The following is a 16,846-nucleotide window of genomic DNA, read 5'->3' as shown; positions in this document are numbered from 1 at the left end:
ATTATATATTATATATATAAATATACTTTGAATTCAGTACGGAAAAATCCCTCTTCTGGCTAGAACTACGTTTATATCGTTATATAAAGCACTCTAGTTACTAAGCGAATGTGTATTTTCTGTATCTAGGCTAGTTTAGCGATCGTTATCATCTCTGTATGAGAGATATCTACATCCAATATAGAAATAAAAAAAAATATACAAAACACATATTTACATCGTATCTAGTATAGTGTCACTATTGTATTTCTTCGACAAGTTTTGACTTGACGTCAAGTATATAATATGTGTAAGGATGAGCGAAGGTTACATTTTAAATACATAGAAATATTAACACTTACGTTCATAACCCTGTGTACAATGGGTAAAGGTAGAGTTTTGTGACAGCTCACTAACATGCATAGACATAACAGAACGGGAACGCGACTATCGAACTCCTACATATAACGTACACTCGATATAATATAACTAAAGGAACTCTGCAATAAAAAAAAAAAGAATCGATGCTATAACTTCTGGAATTAACGATAATTCCGTAGTTAATTAATTAGCGTCTGACAATATACCTAGTTTAATTAGGAGGTGATACGAAATCTGTGAAGTTTTCTTTATTATAGCACGCAATTACGGTATGTATTTCATATGAGATTATAATAAGCCTCTCATATTCGATTTGTTATTTGCTAGTCGTCAAGTGTTGTATACCTCTGAAGAGCCGGGCCTGCACCAACCTTTTGTCGCGATTTTTTGGCCTTTGTAAATGTAGTAGAGGAATTAGAAACTATAAGGCGACAAAGAAAGCGATAAAGCGACAAGAAAACACGATAATTTTAGGAACATCGGTGAGGTCGACAGAAAAACGACTTGATTTCATCAAGTTGCCAAAAGATAATGATAAAGAATGCCAAATTCGAAACTAAAATCCACTTTCCTAATAAATTTCGCTGGTTTTCATAAAGTTTGCCAGCAGATCCTTTAGTATATTATATTTTTAGTCGGCATATCTACTAGTATCCCAAATGTTTACATTATTATACATCATCATTATTATTATTATTATTATTATTATATATTATCATGAAGTGCCGAAATCATCGTATTTTTATGTAATGTGGTATGTCGACCTCAAAGGCTCTTGGAGAGGATGTGCGACTCGAAAAGGCCGAAGGTCACAGGTTCTCAGAACTTTTCAATGGTACGCAATAGTTTCAAAAATGGCTGAAGCGTCGCGTGCTTCTCGTTCGACCTACTATATATATATATAATGTTTAAAATTATTAGACTTTGTGTACACATATTTATGTACATTTGCGTAAAAAATAAATTATTTTTCTATATTGACATATACTTCTCAAACTATCAAATATGCATTCTAAGCTATTCGCACGTTATCCTTGCCTGTGCGCATAGCCGCATATAAAAATAGAATAATTTAATCTTACAATTGGATTAATTGATCATCTGTCGTATCTGTTACCACCTATACGTTTTTTCAATGGTTCTCCGCTTATATGCGATGGTTAGCTTACACAGGTAGAATTTATCAAAAATACCTGCTGCATTTGTTTTTCATGCTTTGTCCGCATTATTTCGAACAGTCGAATACTTGAGACTCTTGAGAAAGTAACTTGTTCGTTCTGTGACCCTGATGGTTCGAACAGTGAACGGAACTCGTGTTGAAATTAAGTTATCTCGTTTCGTTGTAGTTGGAGGCAACGAGAACGTTACGGACCACCAACATACAACATTATAACACGCATATCCGCGTATTCATGTCATGATTTCTTCATCCAGCACCAGGGGAATAGCTCACAATTTGTCAAGTCGATCTAGGCGTTCAAGTCCTTGGTCCTTGAATGGCTGCGACCCGTCCAAACAAATCGATAGCACAGGACTAAGAAAACGTTTGTTGACTGGAACCTGAGTGGGCCAGATGAACGATGCTAGAATACCCACAACGAACGTCACTAGCCATGTTGCAAACGTATACCATTGATAGGAAAGATTGCACAATGGCAGATACATACTGCACGACTTCTCACTGAAACGGAATACGACATGATGATATGTAAAAGGAACATACCCTTTAGGCAATGTATGCTTGTTTGTTTAAGATGTACCGCAAAGGCTGCTATGCATTGTTTCGCTCAAAGCAATATGATGTTTTTCGTTTTTATACTCAGATAGTCTTACTTCTTTTACCAGCCCAATGCTGTTCTTGGTATTATAACCCGTTTCAAACGATCTGGGAAGCGTTATGAACGAAAATAGGCCCAGATCTCCAGGCCTCGTAAAACAACATATCTCTATAATAATGGTGCACCGAACAGTTGCAGTACAGCGGAACTGAAATAGGCCTAGAATTATGAAGCAATCTAAAATACTAGGTACGTCTGGAAAGTCTCCGAACGGAGATTATGTGCCTCTCTTGCTATATATATATATAAAGAGGTCATCTTAGAGTGGCCTCATAGAAAAAGTAGTAGGACAGCTTTCTCGTCGTATCTGACCTAATGATCAGTCGTCAGGTTACAAGACGTTTGAACGTCATCCACAGATTGTCGATTCACAGACCGTTGACCGTATGAAGCGAATGTCTGTATACACCGACATTACTAAGCTGTCGAGACCTTTTGCAGAAGAGTCACATGCTAGACTTCATCTATCATTGGGTCAATATTGCCTAGTACCTTCGACATTTGCATACTGAATAAAATAGAGATAAGATTGTTCGATAACATTAATTATTAAGACGTTTGTGGCAGTACGTAGGCTATACATACACGACAAGCCAATAGTTGCCCATCATAAGGTGCTAAAAAATTACTAATTATAATAACTGGACTACGTGTATAAATGATTTACTCTAGATAACTCCGCTGCATAACAATTAGTAAGATATAACGCGCTCAAAGGGAGAAATGCATATTGAAAATACAGTAACAACGGCTGATGTCAAATAAGCCCTGTTCTGCTCTGTGCCCATGTAATGCTAACGTTTTTTAAAGACAAATTTACAGTATAAGCAATTACTAATTACAGATCACACGTTAATCCGTACCGTCTTACGGTACAACGAGCAGTTCATCATGTCTAATCTATGGTAGCCATAATATTTTATAAAATACTCGGGAAAATAATGGCACTTTACATAAAGGTATATATATATATATATATATATATACCTTTGGGCAAATCGGTCGTGAAATGTGAGATCCAGCATCGTATAACATTTAAATTCTACTTTCCATACGGAGATGATAGAAAATGGGTCGAAATATGTAGCGGAGGGCCTAATAGGTGCTGATATGAGCCTGAATGTTATATGCTTCGTACAAAGCAGGATAACACTGATTTGCCAGTGTGACGGGGCCAATTGGAAGAAAGTAGACGTCAAATTGTCGGGTAGAAATTTACATGACATTTCATACAATTCAGACCGCAGTATGCTGTCGTATTGTATGAAAAAAATTAAGAAATCAATGAAAAATGAGTGAACGCATTAAAAAAAATAACTAGTAACGTGAATGATTCTACGACGTTATTGCAGCAGCACTTCATTGACTGACACTATATATGTGATTATGGGGCATTTGGTAGCAATTAGCTCGTGAAAAGTGACAGCACAAATACCTGTGATTATTTTGTTGTATTAGCCATTTTAATTTTGGGCGTGAGAGTGACTTACATAATAGATATATTTCTGACAATTGGCTCTTCAAGACAAGCATCGTTGGATAAAGGTAGGTGAGCTGAAGGAGCTGCTTCTAATAAGGCTCCTATTCCGATCCACGCACCGACAAGAAGTCCACAAATGGTTCCTACGATTGCTGACTGAAAGTGGTACAAATGACCAGGAGATCACATTCATGTTTTGGTTAGATAGCTCAAGCTATGTTCAGAGTAAGTTTTCAACAATACAGATCAGTATTATCATGTTTACACATGTAGCAGACGTGAATTTCAGAGCAATGCAATACAACTGAGCGTTTAACGAAAAGACCGTTTTGAAAATGAGATACCTTTTGGCTGCATCTCGGAACGAGCATTCCTAAACAAAAGGAGCCTAGCAAGGGTCCACCTCCAATGCCGAAGAACACAAAGGATGCCTGAAGAACTCCACCTAACCGTTCGGCCACAGCAGTCATGAGGACACAGATGATACCATACAGTAGCGCTGAAACCAACGCCAGAAAATCAACCAACGTCAATAGTTTTATAGTAATAACATAAATAAGAAAACGGTAATAATAGTAATAAAAAATAAACCTTATATCACAAAATAGATCTGTAATACTGATCACATACGTCTTTTTTGCTAAAAGTAGAGATATGGATAAATGCTTTTACTAACATGCGCATTTTCCGCGAAAGTCCTGCGAAGGTCTAGGCCCGTTTTGATTATATCGAAAAAGGTGCGTGTTTCGAAAGTGAATTTTATCAGAATTAGTGGTGTAACTTAACTTTATGCCTAGCCTGAATATGGGGAGTTTTCGCCCTGTAGTTCTGCAGTAGTAGCCTTTAGTAAAACTGATTTAGAGCTCGTCACCAGAGGTGTCTACACCCGAATAGGTTTGCTGTTCGCTATAGCGGACTTCTAGACTGTTAGTGCCATCAGTCGTATATATATACATGTATCTAAAGCCGAAAAAAATTGACATAGGCTGTTTTTATGGAAAACCGCTATGCTTGCTTACGCATCTTTCCCATTTAGGTAACTCTCAAAGTTCGTCGGCTCTTGTGCAAGATCTTTAGTCCATCGTCACCCCAAAAAATACTCGTTAATTGTTATTGTTTGTTCTTCTGATATGATATATACGTATAACCATTCGATAACCTACCGATAATCTTGATGATGAGCGACTCGTGTGTATCTTTGCCTTTTCGTATTGGTTTCACGAAATCCTCATAGGACACCGCAGCCAATGAGTTGATCGCTGACGAGACTGTGCTCAATGCACCAGAGAAAATGCCCGCGACAAATAAACCCGGTAAACCCACGTAATTTCCTGAAAATAATACGGTGAAAAAATAGCTTTCCTGTAAAGGCAAAAATTGATCTTTGCAACGACCATATTGTATAGAAAAATAACGTCTACGCGTAGCTACAATGATCTCTAGAATCATATGAATACCTATTCCTTCATGATACATTGCGCTATAACAACCAACCCACAATGTTTGCGTAGATTTTACATAAATGCCACCCAAATTTATATATATATAGTAAATAAGTTTTGCATACCAAAATATTTCATGACGAAATATGGCAAAATCTGATCGTCAGTCGAGATCTTCCCTGTTATGTAGGGATCGCATCCATTGAAATTGGCGTAGATAACCAATCCAGTCAGGCATAACGTGAGTGACAGAGCAGACAGAATAGGCCAGTTTATAAATAATGCCCTGAAATGATGAGGTATGCCTTTTACAATTATTCTATGTTTATATAAAAATGTATACAACTTATTTGAAATAAGCCAAAGTAAAATACAAACACTTCCAAACTTCAGTCATTAATAGATACCATTTCGTTTCTTTTTTTTTGCAAATTAAAATCTGGCACTTACCCGAGGCACCAAATTGAATCATAACAAAGATTGCTTACGATTGCGCTGTTCGGAGCCGCTTGACAGTTAGAAGCCTTTGAACCTGAGTTTGATTAACACCATAGAGTGAAACATACATAAAAAGGCCTCCTAAACCTAATGCCCAAAATGTATGGCGTTCCTCAGGATTAAAACTGAAACTGTTTTGTCGAAAAATGAAAAGAACAGAAAAATGTGTCTTGTATTAGTATATGGGTCGCAGAGTGCTGATACAATGAAACATTGGCACTGCGCCCAATAATTGCCCATCCCTTAAGAATGAGTATGGATGATGCTGAAAATGCCCGTAAAATATTCAGGTTAAACTTCAAGGAAAACATCAGGAGAAAACATACTGACTTCAAGAGATTCAATCGGCCTCCTTCCTTGGCAATTCGTAGTACATTTCCAAACCCGCCTACACGAATGGTTCCTGCTATTTGAATTGCTATCATAGATCCAAACATCAACACAGACTGGAACACGTCTGTCCAAAGGACCGCCTTCATTCCACCTGAAAACAAATGTTGTCGCATCAAAGGAACGTTTTTCTCGGGATTCATGCCGCTCGTGCGAAATTTACGACGTCAACAACACCGACCAATTGTTAGAGAAGCGGCGTGGTGTAGGTAGTAATCATGAATGCGCGGCTACCCTTAGTCCAAACGTTAAAGTTAGCAAAATGGTTGCTATAACATACGGTTTCCAAGTCGTTTCGCAGGTCTGTTAAAGGATCAACAGAGAAATCCCGACAAGTTACATCCCGATTAGATCTTTCAGTGGGTGAAGTGAAATGACGTCGGCGGGGTGACTCCAAGGATTCCGTGGGAATAACCGAAGGCGTTTAAAAATACCGTTTATTAACGGCACAAATACAAAGCTAGACAACGTGCAGGTATATACAGACAGATGTTTTAAAAATGTAGGACGGAATAAATCTATATAGATAAATTAGTATGACCAAAATAAAGCTATTCACATTGGGTGACAATATGTTTGTTGTTTCAATAATAATAAGGCTACAACTTTGACTAGCGTTTTGCCTTGGCGACCAAAAACCTACTTGGTCGCATTTATTAATAAACAAATAATAGACGGACGATGGATCTTTGGATGGAATATCAACTGAGCTTCAATGTTTGTAAAGGATCAGTAACTGTTGCCAAATGCATCGTTTAGGATATGTAACTTAAGTTACCTGCATATCGTTGAATATGCCAGAAAATATTTACTCGCACTGATAGAAGAAGAACAAAGCTTTCTGCCGGGCAGTGAATGAGTGCGTATCATCAGCACCAAATTAAGTTAAGCACAGAGCTAAACCAGTTGCAAGCATCACCGTATTCTAAAGCCACTAGATACTCCCGATGTTTGTTACAGAAGAAACGTAGATCTTTAGTTTTGACAGCCTCCTGGCCAACATGAAACAGCGATAATAAATATACAATTTACAAAATGACAATTGCAACATTTAAACAACATGGCTGATACCATACCTAGTGTACAGTAGAACGTACAAACAATCCCGACGCTTAAAATTGCACCCCATTTCGAAAGGTGCGTGACGGCATGTAGCGTGACCGCCGGCGCGTATACTACGACAGACATATAGAACACCATCTGTACGATGAAGATAGCCGACGCCAAAAATCGGGTGGGACGACCAAAACGCCGCTCTAGATACTCGTACGCAGATACCACCTAAACACACAAATATCTGGCTATCAGCTCTCGGCTAAATTGACGAAATTATAGTATGTAGTTTCCAACTAGTATTACGATAAATGATAATACAAGCTATCGGGTGCCTCGGATCGACTCTAGGCCATATCAAAATGTAGTGTTAAATTGTTTAAAATTGACACCTAGAGAAGATTGCTTATATCAACGTAAATATATCTGCGTAGGCGGTTCCCTCTTATTCTTGATGTTGACGGCTGCACTTCGTCTAACGGAACGCTACTTACCTGCAATTAAATCAGCCTCACAAATCGAGCCTAGCTGCCCACAAGGACAATAGGTAAGATTTGTGACACTGGGTGGATTCTACCAAAACAGTATTACCTTGTGGTTAGGGGCAATGCTACCGTTCGACGGGTTGACGGTAGCCATCCATAGGTTATACAATAATTATAAATAATAGTATAAATTATACTTACTTGAAGACGAAAGAATACTGGGAGGAATATAAAGGCAGCTATCGGAGTACCAATGATATAGGCAATGTTAATGATGAAAAATTGTATCCCTGCAATTTCAGAGAAAAGCCTTTATTAGAAGTATAAGCTTGTTTTTGTTCCCATACTAAAAATGTTAATGTTTCAACTGTAGACTAGCCATCAAAAAGGCTATGCTTAATATGGTACAAATGTTGATATTTATCAGGATTTGCGAAGGAAATCGCTGCCATAATGTCGATTGATCGGACCGCATATTAGATCAGTAAGTAAAACCTTATCAAACAACGTCGGTAACATCTGATCCTAATCTAATGTAAAGTCTTATCCTAATCGGTCGGTGTAGCTATACGTATTCTTTCAAAGTAGCTCGTTCCACTCTTACCAAAGAAATAGTTCTCTTTAGGGACGCCTAGCAACGACACGGCGCTCATGAAGCTCGCCATAAGAGAAAACGTCACTGGGGTAACTGACATATCTCCGTCAGCCATGAGAAACTCTCGCGCGGTCCTTTGTCGTCCGCCCGTGAACCGGTAGAAAATCCCAATACCCGCTGATATGGCCAGTGCAACGGCCAATACGGTGACGTCCCACGCGGTGAGTGTGGCCATGACCGCCGACTCGTCTGGAGCTGCTTCGGACATTCTGTTTTACTGCACTGCTCGACGTAATTTTTTGTGAAAATTATCTTCCTCGAACTACACGAAAAAACAAGGCGGGACTTCTTCTGCAAGCAGAGCGGATATGTGGCAGATTTACGCGATGGTAAATTTTATATTCGTTCTATTAATACATTCTGTCTGTAATGGCGTTAGCGTTGGCGGAAATTTGTTTAGAAGTAACTTGGATTGCCTTAACTTACTTATACGTATCAAAAGCAAATACGAAGCAGGAGATTATTCGCATGGTCTTTTTTAGGATGAACGAAGTGTCCAGCTAAACAGATCTCGGTTCAAGAGATTGTTGAAGCCCCAAAACGTATGCCGCGTTACTTAGTTGGTCGTTACCGTTGACTGTGTCATAGGCTACACGACTCATACGTGCTTTCTCCAACACAAGTTAGATTGTTCAATTATCACTTCTTCAATCAGAATTGATGCACATACGGGCAAATTGCCACTGGGGCGAAACCTTCTGTTTATATATATACAGACACACAGACATAGACCCAGACCCACACACACACACACACACACCCATACGCATTTTATATAACTTCTCTGGCTCAAAGATCGAGATTTAAGCGGATTGGATAACCGTTTTAATCACTTATATATTCAGTAGAACGTTATTTTACATTACTATAATTCTATAGCAAGTCGATCGCAATTGTTATTTTTCTAGCTAAGTGACATTTTTTAGTTTACGCACTTGTTGTTTACCGTATAAAAGTTTGTCAAACTTACTTATACGTGGTGGTTAGTTAAAAGAAGACTCAGAATTCAATCTTGTATACTATACGCTGAGAGGCCCTTCGTTGCTGACCGTTATATCGTCACTACCAAACCGACATGAAAGGAAATCTATAAAGCTCCTATTGCCGCACCAAAAAAGATCTAGGTAGAGAGATGAAGGTCATATTCGAGAGTACATATCGAATATCAATGCGGAACTAGCTTTATAGGAAAATGATCCAAACATTCCTTAGACTTAGAACGTATAGTTGAAGAAGTCGTGTATCTTGCGGCATGCAAGAAACTGTCATGCAATCTGATACGGCACGACGCGCTTAGTAACCATCATCACGGCACATATCAATGGGTCAAAATAGGCTTACGAGGGGGTGAAAATATACGCTTACGCTTGAGATTTCGTTTACATTACACAGCAGAAATAGATGCTATTTATGACCAAACAAAAGATACGCATGATTATCCGGGTCGTTGCTATTGTGCAAAATCACGTACTCACTCAAAATGGCCACCTTAAATGTTAACACAGCCTCATTAGCTGGCCCTGCATTCACGCATCGTCGCATAATACTATTGATCTGTCTTTCATATCGTCGATAGGTCTTCACCGTGATACAGAAATTCTACCATAACACCTCAAAAGAGGAAGTTCGTTTCGGTGAAGTCTGGCAACTACGGCGTAGACCAAAACTTGGACCGGATATTTATAGATCGCTTGCCTGAACGGTGGCGTCCCATATCCAAAAACGGATCGTCCCGCATCTGTCCTGCAGTGAGTGTCGATCCTGAACAACAACAACTTGCTAGGATCAATTCTATAGCCGTTATAACCGCTACAACGCTACTTATCCAATCTATCTCGGCGTCTTGTATTGGAAAGGAACTATAAGAGCAAACCCTCCGATCAGTGAATACTACTATTTGTATTTGTGAGATCAGGAAATCAAGAAGCTGACAAAAAGAGAAACGTATCTTAAGAAAAATAGAAATCGATTTACGTGTTACCCCATGTATTATTTTATATTACACGTATACTTATCTCATTCATCGTTTTTTTAACTTTGAGACTCTGCTTTATTTTCTATACAATAAAATGAAAATAGCGCTTATGTCAGTATCTGACAGAATTCTGCGCCGCCTGCAGACCATTTAAATGGGGTGATGTTTCCATTGTAAAGCTATAGATACATTCTAGTATACATAGTAACTTGCAGGCCTTTTTGAGCATTAATATCTATTAGGTTAGCTAATTGTACTATATATATTCGTTCAACGTAAGCCCATCGTCTCGAAAGCTTAGTAAGCTTACTTGCGCCTCAATCTACACAGAAATCTATGATAGAAGCATGCTCAACTCTCAGATATTTAGCCGATATATTCTTTCAGATTTGAACCAAATGCACGATTTTTACAGGAAGTTCTGGCAGAGTAACTGTGCGAGCGAGTTCTCAGGCGCTGCCTATGAAAACGGGGGATCCGATTAAGTTCAATGATTTATTTAATTGTCTCATATCGATAACATTTGCTATTTGAGAAAATAACTAAGACAAACTTTATTTTCATCCTGTTCTAAGCAAATTTGAAACGTATATCTCGCACGCTATCTATTCACAATTTTGGATCTTTAGGAAGAATGAAGTGGCTGAGTAGCCACATTTTGGGCCGAACTATTATTGGCAATTTACTTCTAGGGACCACCAGGAAACCCAGCTAGGGCGTTGTGGCATGCTTTGTCGTAAAATACTAAGGCTGGAAGGACTTTCTCTTAGACGGACGGCTTTAAACTCAAGTATTAAGTATCAATAGGTATCAACTCCCACTTTAGGTTTATTAGTTACCAAAAAAATTGAGAACACCTAAACCCAAATTGTAATTACTATAATCAAGTTCGTACCTAAAATTTAAGCGGAAATCGCTGGAAACATAAATGAAAGCTATGTCGAATTAAAGAGGAAGATATGCAGAGGATCGCAAATCAATGACACCTTTCCTTGACGGAACTTATCCCGATTAATGTGAAGACTGCAGCCTTTTTTTGTCTTCAGATTTTACTCATTTATTAGATAGTTTAAAAAAACAGAGTCATAAGCGAGAAAATATCTCATAATAGACCAAACAAATAGTTATTAATGAAATCTATGAAACGCAGAAAACAGTGGGGGACTCAGCGAATTCGAATTTACCGGCATTGGATACTGCTCTGGGTTTCGATCAACCACAAAGCATATTCTTTGTTATCGTAACATATTAATACTGCAAGGTTTCGTGCACGTGTACCCCCTTCCTTCGCCCCCGCCCCACGAGAAACCAAATCCCTATTCTCAATGCTATCAGCTAAAACTAGGCGTCCGATAAGTCTTACGGTGCTAGCCAATAGGATAGGTACTCTAGGAAAAATGTTATATTTTTTAAGCATTTGCATATTTTTGGGATATATTTTGCACACGATATTTCAGCTTTGATATAACGGTGATTTGCACTCTGAGAGACTTTTTGCCAATTTTTCAGCTTCGATGCCAAGGAATTACGCTGTTTTATGCATCCATACTTGTGGAAGAATTATAGTAGTGCTAACATTTTGTATGTAAATAAATTGCTCTTCATCTAATCCGTCAATATGCCTCGAAGCAGCAATAAAAAGAATGGCATTGAGTTGCCCGCAGCCTTAAGCAAGCTTATACCGCTGTTTTGAAAGTAAACATTTTTTAATACTCCATATTTTATGATTCTGAAGATTCTTTTAAACAAACTTTATATATCAGGAATATTAACCTAACCTAACCTAACAGCTAAGCAACATTTATATTTGTCAGCAATGATTTAGAAGGAAATGAAATATTTTACCGTTGCAATAGCAGACAAGGTTATTTGGTTTACACGTTATACCAATTCATCCTCACCGGGGCCTCACCGGTGTTCCTAATTTAAATAATACGCAGTGAAGTCTTTTTGTAGTAGATTGGGTAGCCTATGCATAAGCTGACTTTAGCGAACGAAATTTCCCCTGTGCCTGAAACATCTGCGCCTTATTTTGCTTATGACCGATAGGATCGATAGCAAAAAGATCTTCCACAACGTTACAGATGAATATTCTTCGTATTATATAACCTTTGATCGACGTTCAAAGTCTCAAGTGACTGATATGATTTTTCGAACGAGGTAAATGCTAAAAAATGCCCGAGAAATTTAAGCAGACAACAATTTTGTATCAATGTATGGATGTTGATTAACAATTTCCTGCAGAACACTCTAACAGCACTGAAAAAAAACACTGACTAAGCGTCGGGGTAATCTACCCTATGTTTTGTTGTATGCATTTAGTCTTGTTTCAAAACTTTCGCGCACACATAGTATCCATTGGTCTGATTAAACCTTATCGCGGCGAAGGAAGGCAGTTTATCCACCGATAGCGTTACATATTCGCTTGAAGCGTCGTAATCAGCCATCTACAGAAAAGAGATGTTAGGTAAAAGATTATTATAGGTGTGCTGTATAATAAGCTTGTCTACAACTTTCACACTATGGAAAATGTCTGAATATTGACTTGGGCCCCTCTCTATAAAAGAAGTATTAGCTTAAAGGGGCCAGTCGACCCAAACGACTGGCCCCTTTAAACTGGGTATACACGATAAACTTCGGAGTGTCTATAACTATTTACTCAGAAATTGGTAACTCTCTTATTATGGCGGTAGATTACTGAAAAGTTCACCATATATAGAGTGATTCATATTAGATTGTAGACTGATGCCAAAGCGGTACCGTTACATTCATTAACTTTTCGAGTCTTAGGCATCATAACCTTGCAGACTGATTGACTGCGAAGTTTGAAGTTTAATCGTACCAAACGTATGATTTCTCAGTAGTGAGATAGTCTACAGAGATTGTTTTACAAAAGTTTATTTTTTTTTACCGAGCACGTTCGCTCCATTATACAGGCATCTTATGAAAAATAGATAGCTTATCTCTGGCTTTTTCCTTTTCTAATAAAACGATTTAATAAAGTCAAACAACTCCTTTAGACCAAGTGTCTCGTGTAAGTTCCTAAAAGGAGTAGCTATCACGATTTGGTAGGACGGAATGAGCCGGAACCAGCAAACGATTTCTAGAAATAATAAAACAATAATTTTTTAAAAAGTAAGCAACAAAACCGTGGATACGCCTCTGGCTATGTTCTACGACGACTAATATACCCAATGAGGTAATAAAAACCTTCGAAATTCAATAGAGTATAAATGGATTGTGCGATTGTTCAGGTGTTGTGTGTTAGCACGCATATTGGAAAAAAAACCTTCGAAAACAGGAACAAGAATCTTCATTTTGAATAGACTGTCGATAAAAGCTGAACTCGTAAACGAAGGGCTATTGTGCAAAGGGACGGAATCTCTTCACACCGCCTAAATAAATGACATTCAAAACATGCGTTTTTGCTCTCAAGACCTTGAGACACTCCCACGATATTGTTATATTTGAGCGCTGACGCAATTGCCATGTGATAGATTGCTTGACATTATTCGTTAAGCCTCTAGGGCGTCATCGGATTCTCAGAGACTCATAAAATGGGACGATGGTTCTGACGGCCATAAATTACCCGTAACTCGTTGCAAAGGCGAGATTAAAAAAGCCTGTTGCCTAAAGAAACCTAAAGGAGTTTAAGGCAAATATTACGGCTCAGCGTAGCCTTTAAAGTGGTACTAGTGAATCGCAGATTGAAAGACGACGATAACTTTTAGACGTAGACGTAAGTTTTGCTCGCGATCACGTTCATCAAAACTAAGAAATCTCGTGGTTTCTAGTCATCTACCAATTTCGAAGATTTCTTTGATGTGTCCAGATGCTGATGAGCTTAAAAATCTCAGAAAGGAGTAAAGAGACAAATTACTGAAAGCAGTAAGCCGATCATCTTATGTTATTTCCAACGTAGAAAACACAAATTTAATTTTCACTTTTCTAGTTCTAGTGAAGTCACGTTTTGTGACCGTATAAAACCGGATAAATAATACAAAAAAATCGTTCGCTTCAAATTTGACACGAATTTGAATTATGAAGAAGTAAAAAACGGTCCTAGATTAATGATCAGTTAGTTAGATCAATTAGAGGAAAGGAATCAGCAATGATTTCGCTTGATTGTTGGAACACCCAGCCTTTGCCATGCAATACTTGGCTCTTTTTCAATACGTATATAGATACATGGTACTACATATTTCGAACTGAACAATTATAGAGATATTTTATAGAAACCATAACATTTTGCTCGAAATTATACTTGGCCTTTAAATTTTTAACCAAACGTTGGCGTCCTATGGGTTGTTTGCATTAGTTTTTTTTTTACGAAAATAATGACTAAGAGGATGATGACGACGTTCGGAACAGTATAATTTTAGAAGTTAATAACTTTCTAAACGTTCTATATTTGTTATCTGATCCTCGAACAAACGACAAAAGCTTCAAGTGTGACACCGTTAGCATTTGTGGCGTATTTACGAACTTAATACTAAGCGTCAGCACGTTTTCTAGATAGAACATTGTTTCTTTTAAATGGGTAAAGGCGTCATTGTATGCAGCTCAGCTAGCGTAAAACTACTTACGCCTAGAGGCTTGAAAACGAGGGCACACTTGTGCGTCGTAGCAAATAAAAATCTTAGGCCAAATGGAGAAGACGGAACTAAATACTTTGTTCACGTAAGAGCTAGCATTCAGCCCCGATGTACCACAGGAGTCGTATCTATATGACATTGACGCCAATCCAACGGATATAGGATGATAAGCTAAGACGGACCTTGCTACTCGTACGATTATGTTATAAAACGGTAAAACAATTAAGTACTATTTCAGCGATACTGGTGCTGGCCAAGCTGATAGTTCTATTGGTTACACCGTGTCTACCGGCAAATGCTTCTGTGTCAAATGAATAAGAGGCGTATTCAAATTATACGTAACGTGCGAAAAGAATATCTTTTTTTTGAGATGCATAAATCTAACACAGGCAAATTACCGATTAGATCCGATAACGTGCCGAATAAAATCCCATGTGTCAGGTCTCTCCGATAGGTCACCTAACACCGGTTCTGTTCTATACCGCTATCAAAAGCTTCGATGTCACCTACAGTCAGACAACTAGGAAGGCGTTCCTTTGCGGCGAGAGGCAATATGCCTATATCTTGAAACCAAGTCTGTCGAAATAGTGGCATTGGCATTTTAATTGAAAATCGAAAGTGTTCCAGCGGCAATTTTTCTCTCATGAATATTTTTCCATGTGCAGTAATTGCGCATCTTCAGCCTATTGATTGAACGCTTTACTACAAGGTCAGGTATTATATTGTTTTTTTTCCACACAAGGAAGAGTGTAGATGTGGGCGTTGTACCTCAGGTATTTTGGCTGGTCAATCGAGGTTCGTGTGCACATTACCGGTGCAGACACATACCCGAAAATTTACTTTTGATATAATTTGACGTTTGCTACCGAAGTAACGAGGTAGAAAGATACCGAGCTACTAGCACTGCTGCTTCGGAGTCACAATGACGACACGCGAGTAAATCTGTCGTTTGTACGTATCAAATGTTCGGCCTTAGCTCACGCTATCCAACTGTCGATGGAAGCTAGATAGAGTTCCAGTTAGTAGATTGAAGCCTATCACATGTTCATATAATTAGAGCTTTGGATGAACGATTCAACTTGTGTGACTCTCGGCATTTTTTAGGTCTCGTACTGACACAATTTTAGTCTTTGGCAATGCTTAAAAATAGCCGTGGCTTCACTAGAAAAACCTACTTACCTCTTCGCTGATCTTATCTATTACATTGAGACTAACTTCCTCAACGGTCATCCAGCGGGGAAATGTTAGCCAGGTATGACGGGGTCGCAACGCGTGCAAATTTTGCCGAGACCTAAGTAATAATCAGCTAGGAACTCACTCGGGGCGTACAATTATTATTTGTAGAATACAAAGAAGTACTGACGTTACCTCCTGAACATGAGTGAACGTTGCATTTGACAAATACAAATTGTTTCTTACCTCTTTTTCCTCCGTTGCATTGATACATCAACACATCCTTTTTATACAACCTAACATCAACTAGCACTGTCCGTTCGCGTACGCCAATGGCGGCACGTGTCGAACGAAAGCTGCCCAGATAGTGCAGCGCGCTTCACCGTCAGCCCTCCTATGACTCGGTCACAACCACTGTGGACCATAAAACATGCGCACAACAGTTTAGCAAAACCGGCTTTGGAGAGAAGCAGGGCCGCTTGCCAAGGAGAGGGCACGCAACGGCGTCGCCTTCGCAAGCGCTGTTGCTTACAGCAATATCGACTGAAACTGCAGACAAGAAATCAAGTCGATATTGGGAAAGAGAAGGCTAGGGGGCGGGAGATAAATTCAAGCGTAAGGCGCGCGAATCAACGATTATGAGACAGCTCATTCATTTTAACGTGGATATTAGTCACAATAAAGTCACACTATGCAGTCGGATCCAATAGATGCATTAGGCCTATGAAGTCAACATAATTCGATGCTAATTCAGTCTATAAAAGTTTCTATGTGAAATACGCCTCTGCCTACGCGACATCGCTGTAGGCAGTAGGTGATAGATAGCCTGTAGCATGAATTTTAATTGTAAGAAGGGAAAAATTCGTTCACACTACCAGCGATAAAAGATTCAGTTTTTTATT

General features: G+C 38.7%; 1 protein-coding gene and 1 long non-coding RNA gene across 2 annotated transcripts; one reads left to right on the top strand and one right to left on the bottom strand.

Annotated features, from left to right (window-relative positions):
- Positions 1-593: 593 nt before the first annotated feature.
- On the bottom strand, positions 594-16,385 carry LOC111272706 (putative sodium-dependent multivitamin transporter). The gene is made up of 11 exons (XM_022854285.2): positions 16,191-16,385; positions 8,151-8,492; positions 7,748-7,836; positions 7,085-7,289; positions 5,949-6,102; positions 5,609-5,749; positions 5,246-5,406; positions 4,842-5,009; positions 4,023-4,177; positions 3,689-3,834; positions 594-2,041 (listed from the first exon to the last, which is right to left on the bottom strand). The coding sequence occupies exons 2-11, from the start codon at positions 8,407-8,409 to the stop codon at positions 1,810-1,812; spliced, it is 1,710 nt and encodes a 569-aa protein (XP_022710020.1). The 5' UTR covers positions 8,410-8,492; positions 16,191-16,385; the 3' UTR covers positions 594-1,809.
- Positions 8,410-12,543, top strand: LOC111272723 (uncharacterized). The gene is made up of 3 exons (XR_002687685.2): positions 8,410-8,530; positions 9,778-9,949; positions 11,686-12,543. It is a non-coding gene; the product is annotated as an uncharacterized LOC111272723 (long non-coding RNA).
- Positions 16,386-16,846: the final 461 nt, after the last annotated feature.

Source organism: Varroa jacobsoni, unplaced genomic scaffold (genome assembly GCF_002532875.2).
Source record: "Varroa jacobsoni isolate VJ856 unplaced genomic scaffold, vjacob_1.0 scaffold_189, whole genome shotgun sequence".
Lineage (NCBI taxonomy): Eukaryota > Metazoa > Arthropoda > Arachnida > Mesostigmata > Varroidae > Varroa > Varroa jacobsoni.
This window is presented reverse-complemented; position numbering and strand designations above follow the sequence as displayed.